The 21,771-nt window shown below is 39.5% G+C and overlaps 1 protein-coding gene across 1 annotated transcript in view; it reads right to left on the bottom strand.

The window, feature by feature from the left end:
- Positions 1-8,243: 8,243 nt before the first annotated feature.
- GALNT2 (polypeptide N-acetylgalactosaminyltransferase 2) overlaps positions 8,244-21,771 on the bottom strand; it is a 98,939-nt gene continuing 85,411 nt past the window's right edge. Inside the window, exons 11-16 of the mRNA XM_054195727.1 lie at positions 20,462-20,588; positions 16,463-16,555; positions 16,185-16,268; positions 14,387-14,513; positions 10,050-10,169; positions 8,244-8,759 (exon numbers count right to left, since the gene is read on the bottom strand). Coding sequence (XP_054051702.1) covers positions 8,604-8,759; positions 10,050-10,169; positions 14,387-14,513; positions 16,185-16,268; positions 16,463-16,555; positions 20,462-20,588 — 707 coding nt within the window. The 3' untranslated portion in view covers positions 8,244-8,603. The remainder of the gene's footprint in view (positions 8,760-10,049; positions 10,170-14,386; positions 14,514-16,184; positions 16,269-16,462; positions 16,556-20,461; positions 20,589-21,771) is intronic.

The following is a 21,771-nucleotide window of genomic DNA, read 5'->3' as shown; positions in this document are numbered from 1 at the left end:
AAGCTCTCAAAAACTGTCCTTAAGGACTGTGCAATGGAGAGACACTGGAATGGCAAAGATGCCGTCTTCTACCTAAGAGGCTATTGAGAATGCCAATTCTTATGGGTTTATATCTGTCACGGTTCTGGATGGGAAGGAAATTCTTAAAATACCATGTGGAATTTGATCCCTGAAGGCACCAGACTTCTGCCATTCACAAGAAAATGCAAAACTGGTTTCCTGATCTTTTCTAGGCTCATTTTTTCATGTTTCTTCTTTCTAGATGAAAGTCTGAAATTTAAAATCTTTCTGCAGCCATTTGCCATTATGATATCAAAATCGACAAAAAAACTTTTCACATTTTATGCAAGAGGTTAAGGACACCGCTTTGTGAGCTGTAGAAAAGAAAGGTAATTTGAAACCTGTGCTGGAGACGAGGTTGTCCACCTAGCATATTAAATATCAGCTGCTTGGTAATTACTCCTGGGTGTGCTCAGTCGGCATCGCCACCTCACACGTTCCTGGCGATGCCCTGTTGCTTACCCAAGCCTGCTGCTCTCCAAGGCGCTCTGTGCAGCCTCAGGTATGACCTACCCAGGGCATTTCAGCTGGAAACTGTTACCCAACACGGACCGAAGGACAAGCTAACCCAGTAACTAAATGCCTAAGGAAAGATCAAAGGAATGAGATTAACACTGAGCAATATTTCCTCCACCTGCCCTCCAAGCTCCCTTCAGTCTCTGATTTGGAGACTTCCTGGTGCATGTTTTAGATGTTTGCACGTTTTACAGCCTCTTTTTTTTTTTTCCTTCACTGAAGAAGCTTTCACATCTATGGAGTAATTTTCAACAGCGTGAAGAACTTTTGTCTTAAACTTGGTACCCGAAAACATCCTTTTTTTGCCTTCTCATTCACTGTTTGTGAAGACCAAGACTTAACTCCCTACCCGTGTTCTCCTTACTGTTCACGATCTAACCTCTTCTTGTAGAGTCACCGTACCTTTCCAGCTCAAATCAGGTGGAACAAGATAATTCCTGCTCCATGCTGATAAAGGGCTTCGAATTAACAAGGAAAGAAAGTGGGCCATGGCATCCGCTCTGTGCCAGTTGAGCTATGTCTGCCTCCCTTACTCCATTTTCCCCATGTCTCTTAAGATTTACCAGCACGCTGTGCGAACACTTTGATCTATTCCAGCACATAATCCTGTCCTGAAAAATGGGAACCACAACAGGTCAGAGATCCCAAGCGGACAACCAATTTTCGGGATGTTTTCCGAGCACACTGACAGACCCTCAAGAGTATCAGAGCAGCAGCCTGAAAGCACTGCTCGTCGACAGCTAACAGGGTTTTCCTTGTTGTTTTTTGATCCAAAAAAACCCCACCCTGTTTTATCACCTGCAGGCCCAACACCGATTTACCTGGTTCTGCTGGATTTGCTGGAAGCCAAGGAAGATGTACCACCCCTCAGGATCGTTGACTCACAGCACTGTCTAAAAGCTGGCTGTCTTTGCTACAAAGCCTGAAGTACAACACCAGTGGTAAGCATCAGTGGGAACCTTACCCAAGGAACAGCCGTAAGGGCCTCATCCTATATTTACTGGAGTTGAGAGGGGTATCTTCTTTGCTCCACATCCCTTCATCTGCCTTGAGGACAGCTCAGGGAGCAGCTGTGGCAACGGATAGTCTGAAAAACCTGCTTCTCAGCTAGTTTAAGCGGCTCAGTCTGTAAGGGGAAAAGTTAAGAGATGACAGAATCAGACTCCAGAAGCTCGGATACAAGAAGAATATTTTGAGGAATGAAACTTGATTAGCAGGCAAGACGGATAGACATTCAGCCTGGAACCAATTACTCATTAAAACAAATATTGGAATAGCTGACAAGACAAGAATTAGATCAGCTGAAGAATAAGATTTCCTAATTCTCAAATTCTTTGGTTTCCCAAGATGTTTAACTGCTTAAATTTTATTTTCAATTAACTGACTGTCCTGCACACTTCTGAAAATTGATCAAGTCTTCTACATCTGAGCTGGATGATGTTGTCGGAGGTCACATCCAAACAGAAGCTGACGACTTAATATGGATATCATTGTTGAAGATGTTACAGCTTCTGCTGTAGAGCGCAGGAGAGCGAGATCTCATGTTACCTGAAACTGTGAATTTACTGACTTTGAAATACATTCTAAGCTGCAGCTCTGCAGCTGCTTCTCCACACCATCTCACCTTGCACCTCCTTCTCTTTCACTTCACTGTTTTTTAATCTTTTCTACCTTGACATCAAGATACTAGTAAGGGTGTCATCTTCTTTTGTAGCTTCTACTGTGACAGAAGCCCTGACCCTCCCACCAGTGACCTAAAGATGCCACCCTCTCCCAAGTAACTCGTTCAATAGGAAAAGTAAAAGCAACATCTTCATACAGTTCTGAAACCAGCTGGCAGAGAGCCTAACACCGGTACGGTTTGCACCATACCACACAAAACACAAACTGCATGCAAGTTGGAGCATTTTCTTTCTCAAGATTGTTTAAACCAAAGCATTATGTCCCTTCCAAGTAGGAAAGTCCATATCAAACATTAGCGTGATGCCGAAACCAAGAAAGAGAATTTTTTTCTCTTTCTTGCTCTCTCTTCCTCCTGTCTTGCCACTACAGGCCCTGCTGGCTTAAGACTCAGATATCAGCTATAAGGCTGTTTTGGTATAAGTAACAATAATAATTGTTATTAAAGGCATCTCAACTGGAAAGCAAAACAGAACATCCCTCAGCTTGGGCTCTCTCATGAAGACAAAAGGTTTGATTTTTACGGTCTAGTTAAGCGAAGCTCGAGTGGCTTTCAGCTACTGAAAGTAACAACACTTTCCATGGGGTCTTTTTTGCCAACGCTCCTCACACCCCTCGCTGGCTCACCACGCGGCATTCCTAACGCTCCTTTTAAGTGCTGCTAGCTCACAGATCAGCACAAGGCAGCGACAAAACTGTTCCCAAAGTCTCACAGTGACGAGCGGGGAGGAGCAGTACCTTAAGCAGATGCTGGATCCCGCCACTCACAGGATGGGGAAGCTGCTTTCATGTTTCACTGGTGCGGAAGGGAGGGAAGTTCAGCATCTTCCCCCCTCGCCTGCTTCTGGTTATGGAGCCCCACCACTTTGTGCCAGCTCCAGCTCTCCACACCCTTCAAAAGGCCGACTCAACTCTCCAAGATAGACAGGAAAAAATACAGTTAATCTTGTCCTGCTGCTTTATTCACCCAATGGTCTCATAGAAGGGGCACCAACACTAGCACAAGGGAGGGGAGGCAGGATCAGCATCCCTCTCCCCCTCGGCAGCAACAAACAGGCCGGCTCAGCTGAGCACGGAGCTGCCACCGAGGAATCCACCTCACGTCCACTTCAAAACCAACTTGATGGACAAGAAGAAAGGTGGCACGGAAGTTAAAAAGTGAAGAGAAAAGTGTTTTGCAGAAGTGGTGCTCGCTACGCAACCAGCGCACAACAGGCTCTTTGTAGTCGTTTTCTAACCCTGGTTTTACCACAATTGCCAGCTCACTAAAGGTGAGGTTTAATTAATACAGGTGTGGCAGAAAACGTAGCTATTTGCTACTTTCAGACCCCTTTTAACAAGAAAAATAAAAATCTTTGTATTAAACCCATCTGCTGGGTAGAAATAGGGACTTGAAATCCAACAGGTCTCCCTTCCTGCATGCAGAGCAACAACACGCTGCTGTGCTGCAAGAAATCAAATCAAATCAAATCAAAAGGGTATTTTGCACCCATTCAGACAACTTCTTGGAGGGCTGTACAGAGAGAACATCTGCGGACTGACTTTATTCCCAATTTTTAAGCTTGATTACTAGCAGATCTTAAAATAGCTACTGGATGTTAAGCAGTAAATAAAATGTGCAGTCTAACAAAAGATGCAACCCTGACATTTGTGCTCATTCTGTAATCATGGCTTATTATCCCAGACTATTTTTTTCAGTGGTTTCCATTCATTTGAACTCATTCTGTACAGGAACAAGCCTCTTGCTAGAGTGTTCCATAAGTGTGTTCTATAACAACTTATTGCTATTAAATTATTCATTGTGTTTCAGGCTGAATGCGGACACAGGTGATGCATGCATGCAACTCAGGCCCACATAAATTTTCCAGAGTATCTACGTTTAATATACACCTAAGTAAGGCAAAGTAGACACTGGTGTTTGTATACAGAAAAAATAATGTATTTTAAAATAACTGAGGTTATGGCAGTAACACCCCAGACAGGAACGGGATAGTGCTCTACAGGACCGACTTTAAACAAGACAATGGTCCTTACCTCAAGCAGATTACAGCCTTTTACTCTACCCTGGTATTCAGCCCCCTTTCCAAACACATGCAGGCATCTATCTTCTTGAAAATTCAAGACTTAAAAATATGTTTTTATTACTCCACAAAGAGGAAAGGTTAAACGTTCCCTTATAAAAGGGGTATAAATATATCAGGTTTTATGTACAGTGACAGGCATGCAGAGTAAACCCATGCATAGAAACTGGATAAAAAGCATGACCTGAAACTCCAGAAAATTAATGACACTGAATGGGAAACTTTTTTCATATATATACTTGGGTATGAGGCAAAGGAACCAATGGAGTTCTGGTCAGAAAGTAATGCAAAATTTGCTGGATGGTTCATTGGGTCCTGATCCTTATACCAAGAAGTTCACTGAGAACAATATGCACAGAAAGAAAGAAAGTTTGCACCCAAGAACCCTCCTTTCCTACAGCGTGGTAAGTAAAAGTCTTTCTGTCAGTACAATTAACAGAGTAGAAGCGTTTAAATCTTTCCTACAAATGCTCCTGCAGGTTATGCTAGCTGATCATGTCCTTGGGGCTAACTGTAGAGCTAAATTCCTTAGACCAGGAGCAAGGATCCTAGTCCTGTATGCCACGGAGTGGGAAAGAAGGATGTGCCCCAAGGACTGACTTGAGGCATCTCTGAAGCACGACAAAACATCACAGATGAGATTTTTTTTTTACCTCATTCATTCTCCTGCTTCCCATTTACCGTCCCAGAAAGCATCGTACCGTCCCCTGCCTGTTTGGCTTGCCGCCCACCTCTGCCAAGGTGATGCTGTAACAGAGCACCGTGCCCTGGCTGCGGCCCCACTTACTCTTACAGCAGTGGGAGAATCTCACACTTTCACAGTTGTCCATCACCTACCATGGAGGATTTGCTCCCTCCCCAACTGTGCCTGTGCCAAGTTAATTTGCAAGCTCTCTAGACTAAACCTATGAAGAGTCCACCTCCCCAAAATGCCTTTCTTCAAAAAAAAAAAGTTCTTTTTTTTTTGTTTTAAATATGGAATATTTAAGATCTGGTTTCCAGTGCACCACAGACATCTGAATTACCACCCTGCACAACAGAGAGCAGAAAGACAATGCGAGCAGATGAGGACAGGCACCCCAGTCGACTATGAGAGCTGCTGCTGCAATCATCCTGCAGGCTGCAGGAGGCCCCAGCACGCTCGGCACAGTGGTTTCTGGCAGCAGAGAGGGTCAGTGGAAGTCTCAAGAAGATCAGGCCTAATGGGGCAGGAGGGGGAGTGCCTGAACAGTATGTTTTCAGGTGACTACATCAGGCAGTGTTAACTCACTCTTTAACTTAAAGCGGCTTCCAAAATAAGACAATTTCCTCAAAGTTACCATATTAAATACAGACAAATTCTCTTTTCACAAATGCAAATATACACCCACATGTACACACTTTTAGAAACGTGATTTTATGAAACAACAAAGTTAACTGAAGCATTTGAAAAATACTTCAGTCTACAAGCTCCAGGCAGACGTCTTGATTTTATTCGGTTATATTAACCACCACACATTTATCTATAAAGCATTCTTCTTTATTTAAGTTAAACAATTTTTCAAGGATGGTTTCCATCTATAAAATGAACAAAGTACAAGCTCTGTACAGCAGACTTTTCAAACCAACTGAAAAAACAGTTTCCAAACTATGTTTTGAAAATCTGCAAAACAATATCACCATTCTTGCTCTGAAGACAATAAGAAAAGTTCTCAGGAGACTCCATCGCAATTTGCTTCAAGGGCTCTTAATTTATCTTTCAAATGGGCAAATTTCTTCAACATTAAAAACCCCTAAAATCACAGTAAGTAACTTTGGCACACTGTCATGTAAACATAACAAAAGGATACCACTTCTTGTCTGTTCTCTCAAAGAAAAGCAATGCTGTCTTTAACATACAGCTCCTATATTAAAACCCCTATGCACAGCATCCATGGGGAATTAGTGAAAATATTCCTACTGTATATGATAGCAGTTGACATTAAAGACTTAAGAGGTGGAATATGGATTTTTTTTTTTTTTACAAGCAATTCTGATTCAGAGTTAAGAGACAGGTCAATATTCAGAGTTGCAACCGCTGATTTCCGTTAGTACTACCCTTACTATGATCAAAGTTGTAAATGGAAATACTTCCATGGCAGAGACTGAGTAGTTGTTTGGTTTTTTTTTTCCTTTTAAATTCCGTTTTTCAAAACCTCAAACAACTGACTTGCCGCTGAGCCCGTATTTCAGCATTTGTTTTCCAGAATATGAAGCAATCTACTGCTATGTTTATGAATCACGTTCTTCAAGTTCTCAGCTAGGTTAAAAGGCTACAGATAGGGAAAGACTAAAAGCTGAGAAATAGTTTATCCACTGTACAGCCTCTAAAACAGGCAAGTTTTGGAGAAAGTGGATTGTGAAGAAGCCGGGGGCGGAAGTATTAATTATTCATAAAAAAAAAGTCAGATAATGGATGGGAGAAACTGGATTTCCCATCCAAAAGGTATGCAGGTACTTGCAAGTCGTGACTTCAGACACACAAGGTATTTATGGGCACATTGACTAGCACAGTTAAAGCCATTTTGCCCAGAAGAGTCCCACCTCTACACCTCATGTAGAGATGCAGCCAAAGGAAACTGAAAAATGGGGAACTACTCCATTTCCAGGAACAAAGCAAGAAGGGAACTGTACCAGCATACTACAGTACAGAAGGTGTTTTTCATCTCCTTATGATCAACCCTTACATTTTTTCCCCCGAGATCCATCATCTTACCAAAACCACTTCCTGGCACTGCACGTCTGCACTCCCTTTTGTCAGTGCTGTCTCACTTATTAATACCTATTTACCTTTCATTTTAAAAGCTCATTGAAGCATTTGCTTTTAATAAAAAAAGTACATAGTCTACACAAACATAAGAAAGGACAGGTCAAAGTTGGGGTTAACTTCGACAGTATTATTTTCATATAAAAATGACATCAGCTGGATTGAAGCTGCAAAATGCACGGGTTCTATGGTTAAAAACACATAGGATTTGCTGGTATCCAGGCTGATTCCCAGAGCCAAGCCTGAATCCATTCAAAAGCTCCATTTAAAGAAACAAAATGGAAGAAAGTTTCCCAGTAGTAGGTCTATAAATTAAGGAAGTGCAATTCAGAGATATTACATAGCTGCTCATCCTTGCAAATTAAAATTCAGATCTTGTGCTGTCAACAGTAACATTACTATTCTATCTTATTTCTACAATTCAAAAGGGGAGTTTGAGACAAAGAAATTTTTCTCATTAGGGCCCAGAATAAAACTGTGCCAAACACACAGGGCTGCATGAAAGCTCTGCAATGTTTATGTAATTTTGTAACAAAGGAAGAAGCATTTTAAAGACAAAGTACTACAGAAATGATCAACGCAAATATCAAGTACAAGCTTAACGTTATCCAGAGCACATGTAATGAATTTCCAAGTTGGAATAAACGATCCGAGCAATCATGTGTGCAGATGCATTGGCTTATTCTGCTATTTTCTTTCTCCTCCTGAGTTTCATGATCTCCAGTGAGGGCAAAGTGTTAAGAAGTAGATCCAGTTTGCAAAGCAAAAGCATCCAGTGTTAGCACGGACATCATACTCAGCAGCACAAAATCCGCACCTTCATAAAGTTTCACCCTCCTAACATTCCAATCCAATTTCTGGTTATACATATGTCAATCACTTCGTTGATAATTATAGGATGATGAAAAGTGATATAAATCGTTGGGAGCTGACAATATATATACTTTTATATATTTATATTTAGAGTCCATCATAGAAAAGTTCATATTCAAATTACCAAGTACACATAGGAGAAAAAAAAAATCAAACCCTTCAAAATGACACTTCTGTTTCTGGAAACGACAAACCATGATTTCTATGCAAATGGAGATTCCAAATGACCTTTTCCTAGTAATTTTTCCCACCCTCCCTCCCACACCCTGTTCCCCACAGGTGTTTCTTCAGATCCTTTTTTTATCATACATCAGCTGTTCCTAGAGTTAATCATCTGCTGTGCAAGTACGTAACTGAAGACAGAAAGGAACCGTTGAAGTCTTCACACCAAGAAGGAATTGTGCTGCAGTCATGTTCAGTGACATCTTTGCAGTGCTCCAAGTCTCCTGGATCCCTGCTGTCTGCTTCAGCACTCTCCTACTTTCAGATAAAGGTGGAATACTGAGGTATATAAGTTCCGTGGAAAGTTTTAAGAAATACATCAGTAATTCAATCAAAACTTTGACCAACGTCTATGAATTGAAACAGCATTTTGCTTGTAAGTCCTTCTACTGCTGCAGATTAAGTGTGAATTTCCACTGTTGTGACAAAGAAGGACCGCAGATCTCAACGGTGAGACCACCATTTTTGGCATTTCGGCTGTCTAGACAGAGGTTGCTGCCAACGTGCCTCAGTTTAGAATTGCTTTCAATTTGTTCCCATTTCTGGAAGAGAAAATACAGTTACTGAGCTGGAAAAGCAGGAAAAGGACAAGTTCTACATCCTGCCTTTTGAAGTCTTCATAAGTTTCCCTGGCTTGTGCTTAGGAAAGCCGTGAAAACTGCAATAATAGTAGGCAGTTTAGATGATCCTCGAATAAGAGCATATATGTTATTGCAAGCCTTGCCAAAACAACTGTTCATTCAGCTAACACACTGCAATAGACACAGAATACACCAAATCATTTTCCTCTACTTCAGCACTTCTCAAATATGCTGTCACTTCACCTTACCCGTGTGAAACCTTCAGTCTGAAGAAAAAAAATAAAAATCACAAAACCCATCCACATAACACAACAATTCTGAACAAAGAGAAGTAAGAAGCACAATTACTAAAGACACCTTTACAGAAATCTGTCACCTTTCAATTATACAGAAGACAACCAGTCAACCTGGTCTGTCAGAAACTCTTTGCCCAAAGTGACACCAAGAATAGAGTAAATCCCAAACACGGGATGTTAAATACAGAATGTTGTATTTCTTACATATTGTGCCTTTAAACCTTATCAAGATAATCTCACTTCCTTAGTTTCCTTTTCTGAAGAGTAGCAAGAATATTCTTCCTTCATCAAGGAATAGCATTTCATTTATCTGTCTGCAAAAACTGAGATACAGAAGCAGAGAAGCTGGCAGACAATCAAAACTGATGACTTAGAAGAAAGATATGAATTGTTATACGACTAGATCAAAAAGATGGAATGACTCTGCAAATGCGATTTTCTGCAGGCATAGGAAATAGATGAAGTTACAATGCTGCATTATTAAAAATGAATTGAAGGAGTCTAGCACTGTTATAAACAGGTCACAGCTGAAAGAAGAAAGGAAAGCCAAACCACACTCTTCTGAGACACAGACTACATAATCTTCAAACTTCACTGAATAAGACCTTTCAAAAATACATTGTGGAATATGTATTCTATTTCAGAAAATAGACGTGGCAGTTGAAGACTGTTACACGTTAATGCTGTTGGGTGAAAGCTTTACATAAGGCCAGCATTGGGATAAAACCTCTATACATTCATAAGAGATTGTCACTAGCATATGAAAACAAAAGCTTAGTACACAAGCTATTTCCCACTGCTCTGCCCAGATGTCATGCATCCTAACTTTACAACAGCGAGACAGAGTGACAAGTAGAACGGACAGAAGAGATGATTACTAGTGCATGTTCTTGCATTCTCATTCACAGCCCTTGTTTTCTCCACTGTTTGCAGAGAGCATTCACAATATACTAACCTGTCTGCTGTCGTTTTCCCTACAGCCCTGAAGTTTTATTAGTGAACCAGGTGCTCTGTCCACAACAGTAAGGCACAAATCCATGTGTTTCACTGACTTGTCCTTTGTTAAGGCCCACTCCTAGAAAAAGGGAGAAAAAAGTATACAAAATTGTTTATACGAACATATGCACAAAGTGCACATGCAATCTCTGCATACATAGCACAGTTAAAATCCTGTAAATAGCTACGTATGAGGATTACAACAGTTCATTCCTTCCCATAAAGCAGGAGAGTCAAAAAAGGTCCCCTTCAAACACCATAACTCCAATTGCTTCAGTATCCCTAAATTGGCTCACAGGCTGGGCTGGCTGTTTGCCCCCTCTGCTGGCTTTACACAAGTACAGCAGGCAGTCACACAGATCCTCAGGTTTACAATATTTGTCCAGCTATATTTTTATTTCCCTCTCTCTCTATATATATATGTGTGTGTATGTGTGTATTATACAGTCCCCATATCTTCTATGTAGGATAAATTTCCATATATGTAAAATATACATATATAATTTTACATACATACATATATATATATATATATATATAAAAAGCCTAAAAAACTGGTTAGCAGCATTGCTGGCCACCCTACCCCACACACTAAACAAAACATATGTACCACAGTGAGGAAAGAGTTATTTCTTACTATGATAGAGACCACCAGAAAGCAATACACGAGAGGGCCAAACTCAAGGGTAGAGGGAGAAAATTACTTCCTATCCAAGGCATGATGTACAACAGAATTTCATTTAAATGCATTTAAATACACAACTCAAATAGAGAGTAAAGAAGAGCTGTTCTATATGTATTGCTGCCCAGCTTGCTTGGTGTCAGCATCCATCTACAGGGTCTGATCTTACGTTGATGTTCAGACTCTCCATGCACTTCTCAAAGTTTGGTCTCCAGGATCCAGATTAGTCCTCATTCGTCTAATTATCCTTTGAGGAAGAAAGCTGATCTAAAGCCACGCTAATTATCCAAATCATGCTCGTCTCTACTTAAAATGTCATGATCAGCTTTTCTCCAGCAACTAAAGAGGATTCAGAGTTGTATAATACAAGACCCTAGATATAGGGGGCCAGGCCTGGCTGCATTTAAATGTTATTTTGCAAGCAATCTGTGTTTCAGAAAGAAATTAAATGACTAATCCCACACCTTCTTTTTTTTTTTTTTTTACTTCTTTTCTGATACCGTAACTGAATTTTTGGCTTGTGTAATCACTTTTAAACTCAGCAGATTTAACAATTATTAAATTCCTTTGAGAACAGATGCTCAGGAAACAACCAGAACTTCTAACCCACATCATTACAAGTAATCACCATCATACAGGTAGCAAGCCATTAGATAGGTACCATATTATGCCAGTACTAGAATAATGACAACTATGCAAAACAAAGCAAAGGGACAACTCTATGTATCCCTTTATTTGCCTCCATAACTCTTTAGCTGAAAACTTTTCCTTTCACTCTCAATATGTTAATCTCAGATGACAGCAAAATTACTTGCCTTCTCAGTTCTGTCCAGTTCGTAAGATGTCAACAAGAATCATTAGTAGCCACTTTTAACAACTTAAGGAATTAAGCAAGTTATTTTCAGAGCTTATCAGGATTCATAAGTGACCCTAAAACAGTTTGCCCCTTATAAGATTTATACTGAATAGTGACAGTTGAAAATACTACCAGGGAAGTGGTAAAACTTCTGTTTGAGAGCCCTGCAGTCAGGGAAAGTTAGGTCCTTGAAAATATTGCTTCATACATCTTCACCCTTGCATCAAAAGGCTGTAAGAGCCCCAGACACAACAGAAACCATGCAAAAAATTAACACATTTAAAGGACAAAGGCACTACTTCACAAAAAGCTCCAAGCTCTGCTGCTGGATACATCTACATGACAGCCCCTTCATGATACAAAACACAGCGTATAGATACTTTCCTCCAGTGATCAGGAACTAGACTAGCTATAATGGAAATAAGATTAAGCAAGTTCCACTGCACCAGAAGAGAAGAGAAGTTACAAGTAGTGTATGTGCTCAGGGCACAGGCTGGAAATAGGATAGCTCCGTATAACAATTTGAAAATCGGGACATCCGAAAGAACCTGTACCATAAATCAGAAGTCACCACTAACCTGAAACCTTCCCCTTGCACTTAAGTGCATTTGGCTTTACTTTTAGTTCCTTATCATAATCCTACATATTTGTACATAATTGTCAAATACACCAAAATTTCTTCAGCCCTTTACAGGTGCACATCTGCCTTTTTAATCATGGAATTCTAGTAACCTCAGGGAAGAGGGGGGTAAGGCAGAAAACCCATTTTGACTTAAATTTTGCATTTTAAATTGTGTTGAGTGTAAGACAGAGAACACTCTTCAAATTATAGGAGGTGGTCTGCACAGCCTATAATATCTAAGTAGTCTTAAATCCAAACCCATCCACCCCCCACCCCCCCAAACCTCTTGATAAGAACAGGTACAAAAGATGCACTACAGATTTAAAGACTCTAATTTGTTCCCTATCTCCCTTCTCCATGCTGTTCATTCCTTCCAATCCAATGTGAATTTTGCTTGGACATAAAACCCGGGTTTGACCCATTCTGCAGACCCACTCTGTCTGCATGGCCTCCCACAGGACCTGTTCAAAGCAAGTGTATATTGCTTTGTCAAGGTCAGCTTCACAGAAGAAACTACATAGAAAAAGAAGGTCAGGGGAGGGGAAAAGAGAGAGATACAGGGGAGGGGCATTTGAAAGAGGAAGATAAATTTGTGTATCTATAGAGAATACGCAACATCACCAGAAACTTCCAAGATTTCTGCACCAAGGAAATTCTGACACATCCACCCTATCTCTTAAAAAACACTATGATATTCTGAAAAGATGAGTGCACTTTCATAAAGATAGTAGAAAAAGCCTCCCCATATACATTCTCTCTAATGATATGGAAAAAGGGGCATATTGAGTATATGATGGCAACACAATCAAATCAACAAATAATCATAGAACGGTTTAGGTTGGAAGGGACCATAAAGATCATCTAGTTCCATCCCCCCTGCCACGGCCAGGGACACCTCCCACTGGACCAGGTTGCTCAAAGCCCCATCCAGCCTGGCCTTGAACACTTCCAGGGATGGGGCATCCACAGCCTTCCTGGGCAACCTGTTCCAGTGCCTCACCACCCTCACAGTAAAGAATTTCTTCCTTATATCCAATCTAAATCTACCCTCTTCCAGTTTGAAGCCATTACCCATTGTCCTGTCACTACATGCCGTTGTAAAAAGTCCCTCCCCAGCTTTCCTGTAGGTCACCTTCAGATACTGGAAGACCGCTATAAGGTCTCCCCGGAGCCTTCTCTTTTCCAACATGGTAACTCTTCCAGGAAATAACTTCTTTATTCTAGTCTTTGGCTGATTTTAGGGTTTTCCCCTTCTAATTTAAATCAGAGCAAGCAAAATTCTGATACTCTTTCAACAGTTAATTTGTAATTGGTCAGCATTCTATTTTAGCAGATGTACTTGAAGATTTAATCTTACATTTGATTTATAGTCCGGTTGATTCTGAAAATAATTTAGCGACAAAGCAGCTCACAAAACAGTGAGCACGTATGCATAGACTTCGTGATAACTAAGTCACAACTGCATAAATAGATTCTTTGAAATAATTAATGCTCTCATTTACAGATTTGACGCATTTCAATTATTTTAAGAGTAGGATTAGAAAGGATTTGTTGAAACACTCCCTTTACTGTGAGCGAATAGGATTATGACATTTAGGCACCTCTGTTTTCAACAAGAGCCAAACAGGGATTTAAGACAGATTTTTTTTATACCCCACTACCGCAAATTGGAAGTGACTAATAGGACATCACAGTAAAGCATTCTTCTATTTTGCTGGCCTTAGGCAATATGCTTAATACAACCCAAATCTTTTTTTAAGTAAAAATCCCCTTCAAAAAAAATCAAACACACCAATGCTTTGAAAAAAGCTTTCTTTACAAGTATAAAGCTCCTGGGAAGGAAGTTACTGTCTTCTAGTGTAAAAGCAAATATTAATAGAGACAAAGGAAGGGGATAATCTGATGCACATTGGATGTATCTCTAGGCTCAGATTCTAATCCTGAAACTGCAAAGTTATATTTGAGGGAGAAGTTATTTAGCCAGTCTGTTATAATAACTGATTTGCTGATTTGGCTTCACCTTCCTATCACCAGCACACAGTACCTGCTTGAGTTAAAAAGTTCCACTTCTGGTTTTTTAACTTAAAGGTCACATACTGTGGAAAAAAAAAATAATAAAATCAATGGCATACAGACCTGATTTCCTCCGGCATTATGACATTCATAAACTCCAACAACTCCATCTGCAAAATGGCCCAAAGTGTCAAGGCAATTGGTACCCTGTTGCAAAGCCCCAAAAGCTATATCTTGATGATCAGGTACCCTAAAACAAAACCAGAAACATGTGATTAATGTAATTTCTTTATATTTGTCTTTTTTAACTCCTTGTCTTTACTCAGAGTATTTTTAAGATGACAGGTTAAACATGAGTGATTACTACTATCTGGAAATTTCAATCATCTTCTGAAGAGGGAAGGCAACTATCTGTTCATGAACTGGTCAAACATGAGTAAACTTGCAAGTTTAGGACAGAATATAAAGACACTTGTACCAGAGAATGAGGATGAACATACAAATCCAGCACAAAAAGCAAATTAAAGATGACTTATCATCATCATTTTAAGGTCACTCAAGCTTAATGCTATCAGTTAAGGTCATCAAGCCCTCTTACTCTTTCAGCCAAGCTAGCTTGTGGCATAAATATGACATTTTACATTTTTTCCTAGACTGTTTTTACTGAAGTGTTAGAAAAGTGAACTTGTGGGGTAGAACCCATGAGTTCACATCAAAGAGTAAGGCATATTAGCTCTTTTTAAAAACTTCAGACTATAATATGAGTGTAGTAATTCAACCCAGCAGAATGAGCACATGAGAGATGACACAGTGTAAGACAGCATTACACTTCAGTAGTGCTTATGGTAGCACATTTTCCAGAAGAGCTTGCAAGATGTATTTTTTCTGACAAATTAAAAAAAAATAAATATCCTCTGGCACTTTTAAGAGAAAAATAAGGAATAACTTACTTCCTCAGCATCATCCTGGTTTATGAGACTCTCTAGTATGTGTCGTTCTGTACATGTTTCACTAGGACTGTAATGGCTGGTGCTTTTGCATTCCAAGCCTAAATGCCACTAGCAGTTACCTGACTCTACTGACGTGACATGCCCCCAGGAAAAAAAACAAGTATTCTTATAAGCCACACAGAGTATCTTACCATTACACTACCAATATTAGGTTGACAGCAGACAAACTAGTTTACAGACTCATATCTGACAGACATACTTATTAATGGATTATTGAACAAAAACCTTTTTATCCTTCCAAAAACTGTTTCTCCCCCAAGGATTTTTCGTTAGTCAGCATGCATTCATGTTACAGAAACTGTTTAAGAGATGTTACCCCTCATTTCCGTCTTCTCACACACCTTCCTCAAAAGTTAGCGATTATCCAGTGACAGAGAACAAGAGACAGAAAGAGCAGAAGACTCAGTTTCTTAGAGTCTTAGGCATCTGCCCTTGTCTGCCAAATGTAGAAGGCCCTCTTGTCTGCTGACTCCCGTTAAATTGTACTGTACTGAGATTCAGTCTCCTCACTCAACTAGGCATGTGCTCTGGTGAAGGCGAAAGCTTTAAAGGGATGACAACGGGATACAGAACATCTCTGAGCAAACAGCTTGTGTAGGAGACTAACTTCAGGCTCAGGCAAGTTGGGTCCTTTGGACAGTGTTCTCTAAAATAGCACGACTACAGCTGCAGTAGCAGGTAAGTAGAAAAAGGAAAAGGAGCTTACTAGGGGAAAAATTTCTCTTTATGAATGGAACTAATAAAAAACAAAAGCAAGTAAGCCTGCATGAGGCATTGATTTCACGAATAAATTAAAAAACATCTTTTACATCCAAGGAAGGGGAAAGAAAAACTGATGATTTCTGGTGAAGGGAGAAAAAAAAAAAAAGAAAAGAGAACTCCATACTATCTCCGATTCAGCCAAGACTCACCGTAACTCAGGATAAACATTTTCAAGATACCACTTGAAGGGTTTGCAGCTCAGTCTCTTTCTGAGTTCCATTCGGCTTTGAATACTGGAGGGGAAAAAAAGGAGCAGTTTTCAAAGTCAGGCTGTTGTCTTCATATACATTAAGGAATACACAGAAAACTCAAGAACAGTAGAACTATCTCTTAAAGAGATAACATGAGACCTAGCACTGCTTTCACCTCAGAAGGTGCTGTCTCATGAGGAATAAATGAATAGGACAAAGAAGCACTTGTGACTTACTTGCCATAAGGTACATTCCTGGCTGAAGGCACTGCGGCGTAATAGAAGTTTTTATACTCATCCATCCAGACTTCTGCTGCCCTGCGTGTATTTCTAGGGACAATGATATGAAACACACAGGTTATATTTTGTCTAGCTGCAATTAAACCATATCATTTATCCTTGGGTTGATTTTAATCCTTCCTAGTACTACATAGTCAGCTGCCTCAAGCCAGGCAAAAGATTCCCTATTAAAGACCCAAGTAATAGAAAACCATTAGAGAGTAACATAACTGAAATCAATGCATTTATAATGAAATTTATGTCTTTTCCACACACATCACTACTTCAAGCTTTCATCCAGAATTTAATACGCATCTTGGAGTTCTTTCTGCAAACTTCATTAAGTTGTTATGTTGCTGTTTGGTTTTTTCTTTTTATAACAGTACCTTGACAGAAGCCAAATTCAGTGAGTGTTCACCTGGATAAGCGAGTTAATTGGAAACATAAAAATCTCAACAATTGGCAATATCTAATAACATCTTTTACCTTTCTGAAAGCAGATATGCTAACAGAGGTAAGATCTATTTTCAGTCTTCGTCCTATTCCTACCAGCAGGTCACTCAAAGTTCCCAAAAGACAGAAGCTGTCATGACACTTAAGGCTATGAGCCAAGCAAGTCTGCTGTAGCTGAGGTAACAGAGGAAATCCAGTAATTAGAAAATATTTTTAATGTTTTAAAATTCAAAATATCAATTATTGCAATAAATGTGAAAAACACTAACCCAAATTCTTTACTTCTAATCAAACACATCTCTAACTAAAATTCCTGTATTTATGTAACTGGTGTCTTTAAATCTCCTTTTGGACTGCCAGAGGGTAATGCCTTTTACATGGAAGCCAGGGGATGGAAAAACTCATTTACTTTTATTGTTTGTAGTTTTATGCTTAGAAAATTAAGTCTTATTTCACTTGCAACTGCCATGCTCTGAACTTATTTTACATTTGGCAGTAAGTTAATCTAAAGCAACTGGAGTAAACTCAGTCAGCCAATAACTTCTTTAATATGATTTTCCAATCCAAAAGATAAAAATTAGTCAGGAGCTGAGGAAGGAAGGACGTGGGGAAGGAAAAAAAAAAAGAAAAAAAAAAACAAAACTCACGGGACAGACCTCAATCATTTTTTTTTTGTTTGAGGACTGATTTTTCCTTGCAAAGATTCCTTTAAGCTTTTTGTAAGCAACATCCCATTCAATACAGATTACAGAGCTATTTCAGTTTATCTGCACTTGCAGTCTCTCAGGCTTGTGTGAGTGAGAGTCAGCCACTCAGCACCTGCCCCTGTGGCTTGCTCAGCAATCAGCTTGGCTGCCCACAGACCAAACAGATTTTAGTGATGGGAGAGGAACTATTCAGTTTGCCAGGGTTTAACGACTCCAAAGGCACTGTCAGGGCCAGAATGCATGCCCGCGTCACGCTTCCCCATACTCAGGGACGAACAGTTCAGGTTTAGTGTGACATGCGTACAGAAACTGTGTAGATGTAGAGAACTGCCTAAACTAGTAAGACCGCAAAGGCGGCAGGGTACCGAGGAACAAAACATAGGGCGCACTCAGCACTTAATGCTGAGCTACAGTTAATGAAACCTAGCACCGGGCGATCAGAGGCAGCTTCGCACGGAGCAGACTGAGGTCTGCAAGGTTTATGAGCTCGTCTGAAGTGGTGTATTAAGGCAGTGCATAATGGTCTAACAAATCCTGCCAGACACAAGCTGTGTCCGCCCACACCACAGAGCCAGGATGTGGTCTCCCCTCTCATGAAACAGGACTCCCAGCCACTCATCCAGAGCCACCAATTTGTTTTGGCTGCCAAAAGGCAGTGCATACTGACTAGTCAGCTAAAAATAGGACGCTTACCCAGAGCACCCCAGAACAAATTGCATACAGTCAAGGGACAGATGATGGTATAAGCTAACAAGTCCCGACTGCAAGACTAGCACAGATTCCATGCAGCAAGTTTCTTGGCACCATCGTCCTACACATATCTGATAATACCTGTATTACATGGGTATCCCATTACCTTACATTTCTCGTTCTCTCATTGCTAAAACTGATTTTAAGGCATTCTGTTACATCGGGTTTGACACCCAAGAAAGCTGACCGATGAGGAAACCAAATATACAGCAACCTGTCAACCCTGCTTTTAGGTGATATGCAACTTTTGTAGGTCAATTCAAGAATAATTCCAATGAAACAAAGAATTTTAATGGCGTTTCAGAATTTGAGACAGCTGGACAGCCAAGGACACAGGTAATAAACTACTTGCAGAGAAAGGTAGAGCTGGAAAGGGATGTAAGTACCCAAGACACAGTTTGCAGGCTTCAGCTGCTCTCAACATTCAAGTACATGAGGGATCTCGTTTCAAAATCATTTTGAATACAAATGACTGCAAAACACAATGCGCCTTTTAAAAAGGCCGTCATAGTAATCGTCAGGATGTTTAAGTGATCAAATCACAATAATGATTTGATTTCACCACAAAATCCCAAAGCTTTAATCCCAGTATGAATGCAGAATCTTCAGTCCCTGCTAATATGATCCATTTCTGATGTCTGCTGTATGCTTGCATGCATACAGCCACACCTTTTTCCTTCTTTTCGGTTGAGCTATGTTTAAGTACCTATTTAAAAAAAAACAAACAAACAAACAAAAAAACAAAAAAAACCCACCACAAAAAAAACCCCAAGAAAAGCAGAATCTTGTCTGGAATAGAGATGTGATGTATTAAGATGTAGATTTCTTTGCTAGCTTTTGTTTTCCTATAAGTACTATTATTCATTTCACTGTAGTATAAGATACAGATCTCAAAGAAAAAGACCAGAAAAATCCCTACTATAACTACTGGAAGAAACAGGACAGTGACTTTATTTTAGCAAACAATTAAATGAGAGTCATCTTGGTGGCATAACCAGAGTGGAAGAGAAGAATTATACCCTAAGGAAGCTCCTCAATCTAAGGTGAAACACAAGTCCAAATGCATCGGCAGCTTACAATGTTTTTAGGAATTTAAGTACAACTGTGCTCTGTGTGTTGCTTCATGTTAAACAGAGTTTGGGCTCCATATCCCTTCAAGGGTGAACAAACAACTTTATTTGCAGCTCTTAACACACAGAACCTTTAGTTGAGACTTGTACTTCTTCAGCCCCCTGAGAATCAAGTCCAATTCTCTAAACCAAAACCTACAGTAATTCTTCAGCCACAACTGATATAGCCTTGGTCAAAACCTCCACCATACACTTATACAATACCTTCATCCATATTACTTAAAAAACACTATGAACATGAATCAGAATTACTGTTCTCATTCTACAGAGGAGAAAATGAGGAAATAGCTCAGTATTTCAGCTACTGCTGAACATTGTATCAACAGCAAAATTAATAGGCATATTAATCTAAACCCTTGATACCTCAGTTTCTTAGGTCTACAGAAAAAGCATTTTTAAACATATCACAGGAAAGGCAAATATGACATAGGATGAAGTTGCCAACAGACTGGCACAAATGCCAGAATCAGTCTACATAATCATTTGCATATCACATACTGATCATGTATTAACAAAAAGCAAACAAAGCATATTCATAACTTAGTGTATTCTGGCTCTTAGTGAATGATGAACCTTTCTATAAAACAAAGATTTATGAGACAATTCTGAAAAGAAAGCCTCCTTTAAAACCAATTAAGCAAAGTTCTCAAAATTGATAGAATGCCAAGCTAAGCATTCCCTTTTTTTCTAGATTCTCAGGCTGTGCCTACTAGAAGTTTCCCTTTTTCAACTTTCAGGTTCTTCTCTCAATCTGCATAGTTGCTTCAAAGTCATTAATTTCCTTTTAATTTTTTTCCACGCTAGATAATATTGCAAATATTTCTAAAGAAGAGATCCTTAAAATGAAATTACTGCCACCTTCTGATCATCTGAAGAAATCCAAAATATTGCTATTTAGCTGAAGACTTAACAGTTACCTTGCAAACACGGTACCACTCCCACCGGGAAACGTGTAAGGATGCTGTTTGCGGAATACATGACCCACTCTGCTGCAAGGGATGATTTCTAGGCTCCCACCACATTGCCAAACTCTGAATGAGATCTCTGAAATAAAAACATGAAAGACCAACATCACAAAATACTGTAATTTTGTAGTATATTATTTACAGAGAAGGCTTTCAGTGATTATTGCTGAGAAGATCAATAAAATGGTTTTCTGAGAAATTATAGGATAAACAAAGACATATTTCAGCATTTATTATTCTCCAAGCTTGAGAGAAATAATTATAATAACTTGGAAGCAAACCTGTATGTCTTCTCTTATCAGAGGTTACCAGCATTCCCCAAATTCATAAACCACATTGCAATTTGCCAGAGTACATTAGGTCTATATGTACTATTCCTGTGCTTTATCTAAAGGGTAAGCAACAGTAGGTACCCTTAACAGACAAATTAATGTTCTAGCTTATAGCAGAATTTTTTAGCTAAAGATGGAACAACACAGTGGAAAAAAAATCAAGGCATGATAAAACAACCAATAGATACGAGCTGCTAACTTATTATAGCAGATAACCAAACAGTCCCAAACACTGGCCATGGAAGGTGTTATATCAAGTCAATCTTTATTTGAAGACAGACTGAATAAAAATGCAACTTCTGTAAGCCAAAGGTTATGGACAGTACAATTCTCAGCCACACTAGTGAGCTTACCCACCTAGTGAGGACAAGAAGGTCTAGAAATATTTATACACCTTTCTCAGCTTAGGCCTTTGGCAGCAGAAGTCACCTGGTGCTGATAGAGAGCTTTTCCTCATTCACTCCAAATAAGCACAGTCAGAAGAGTGAAACAGTGCTACTGGATGCAATTTTGATGATTCCCCCTTTAGTCCAGCAGGTGCTGCCAGTTATTGAGTGCTACCTTTAGTTTCAAGCCTCTTCATAATCATTCAGTATATTTCCACAAATTAAAAATGATAGTAATAAATGCCTCTAATTTAAATTCAGTGTCTACCTTTTATGACTTTTAAGTGCCATTCCATCTCCCATAAGTCTTCCCCTCACATACACAAAATTAATCTTAAAAACAGCATTACTTCAAAAATTAAATTTACAAAAACAAAACAAAACCAAAAAACAACCCCAGACATTAGAGAGCATGTCTTCTTGATGGTCTGTCCACAGAAAAAGAAAGAAAGAAAAAAAGAGGTGCTGTGATTTCAGCTGTTGACAGTGCAAGTCAACTGCCTTTCTTCTGAATAGCCTTTACTTTTACAAGGATAATTTCCTG

This window comes from Rissa tridactyla, chromosome 3 (genome assembly GCF_028500815.1).
Source record: "Rissa tridactyla isolate bRisTri1 chromosome 3, bRisTri1.patW.cur.20221130, whole genome shotgun sequence".
Taxonomy (NCBI): Eukaryota; Metazoa; Chordata; class Aves; order Charadriiformes; family Laridae; genus Rissa; species Rissa tridactyla.
This window is presented reverse-complemented; position numbering and strand designations above follow the sequence as displayed.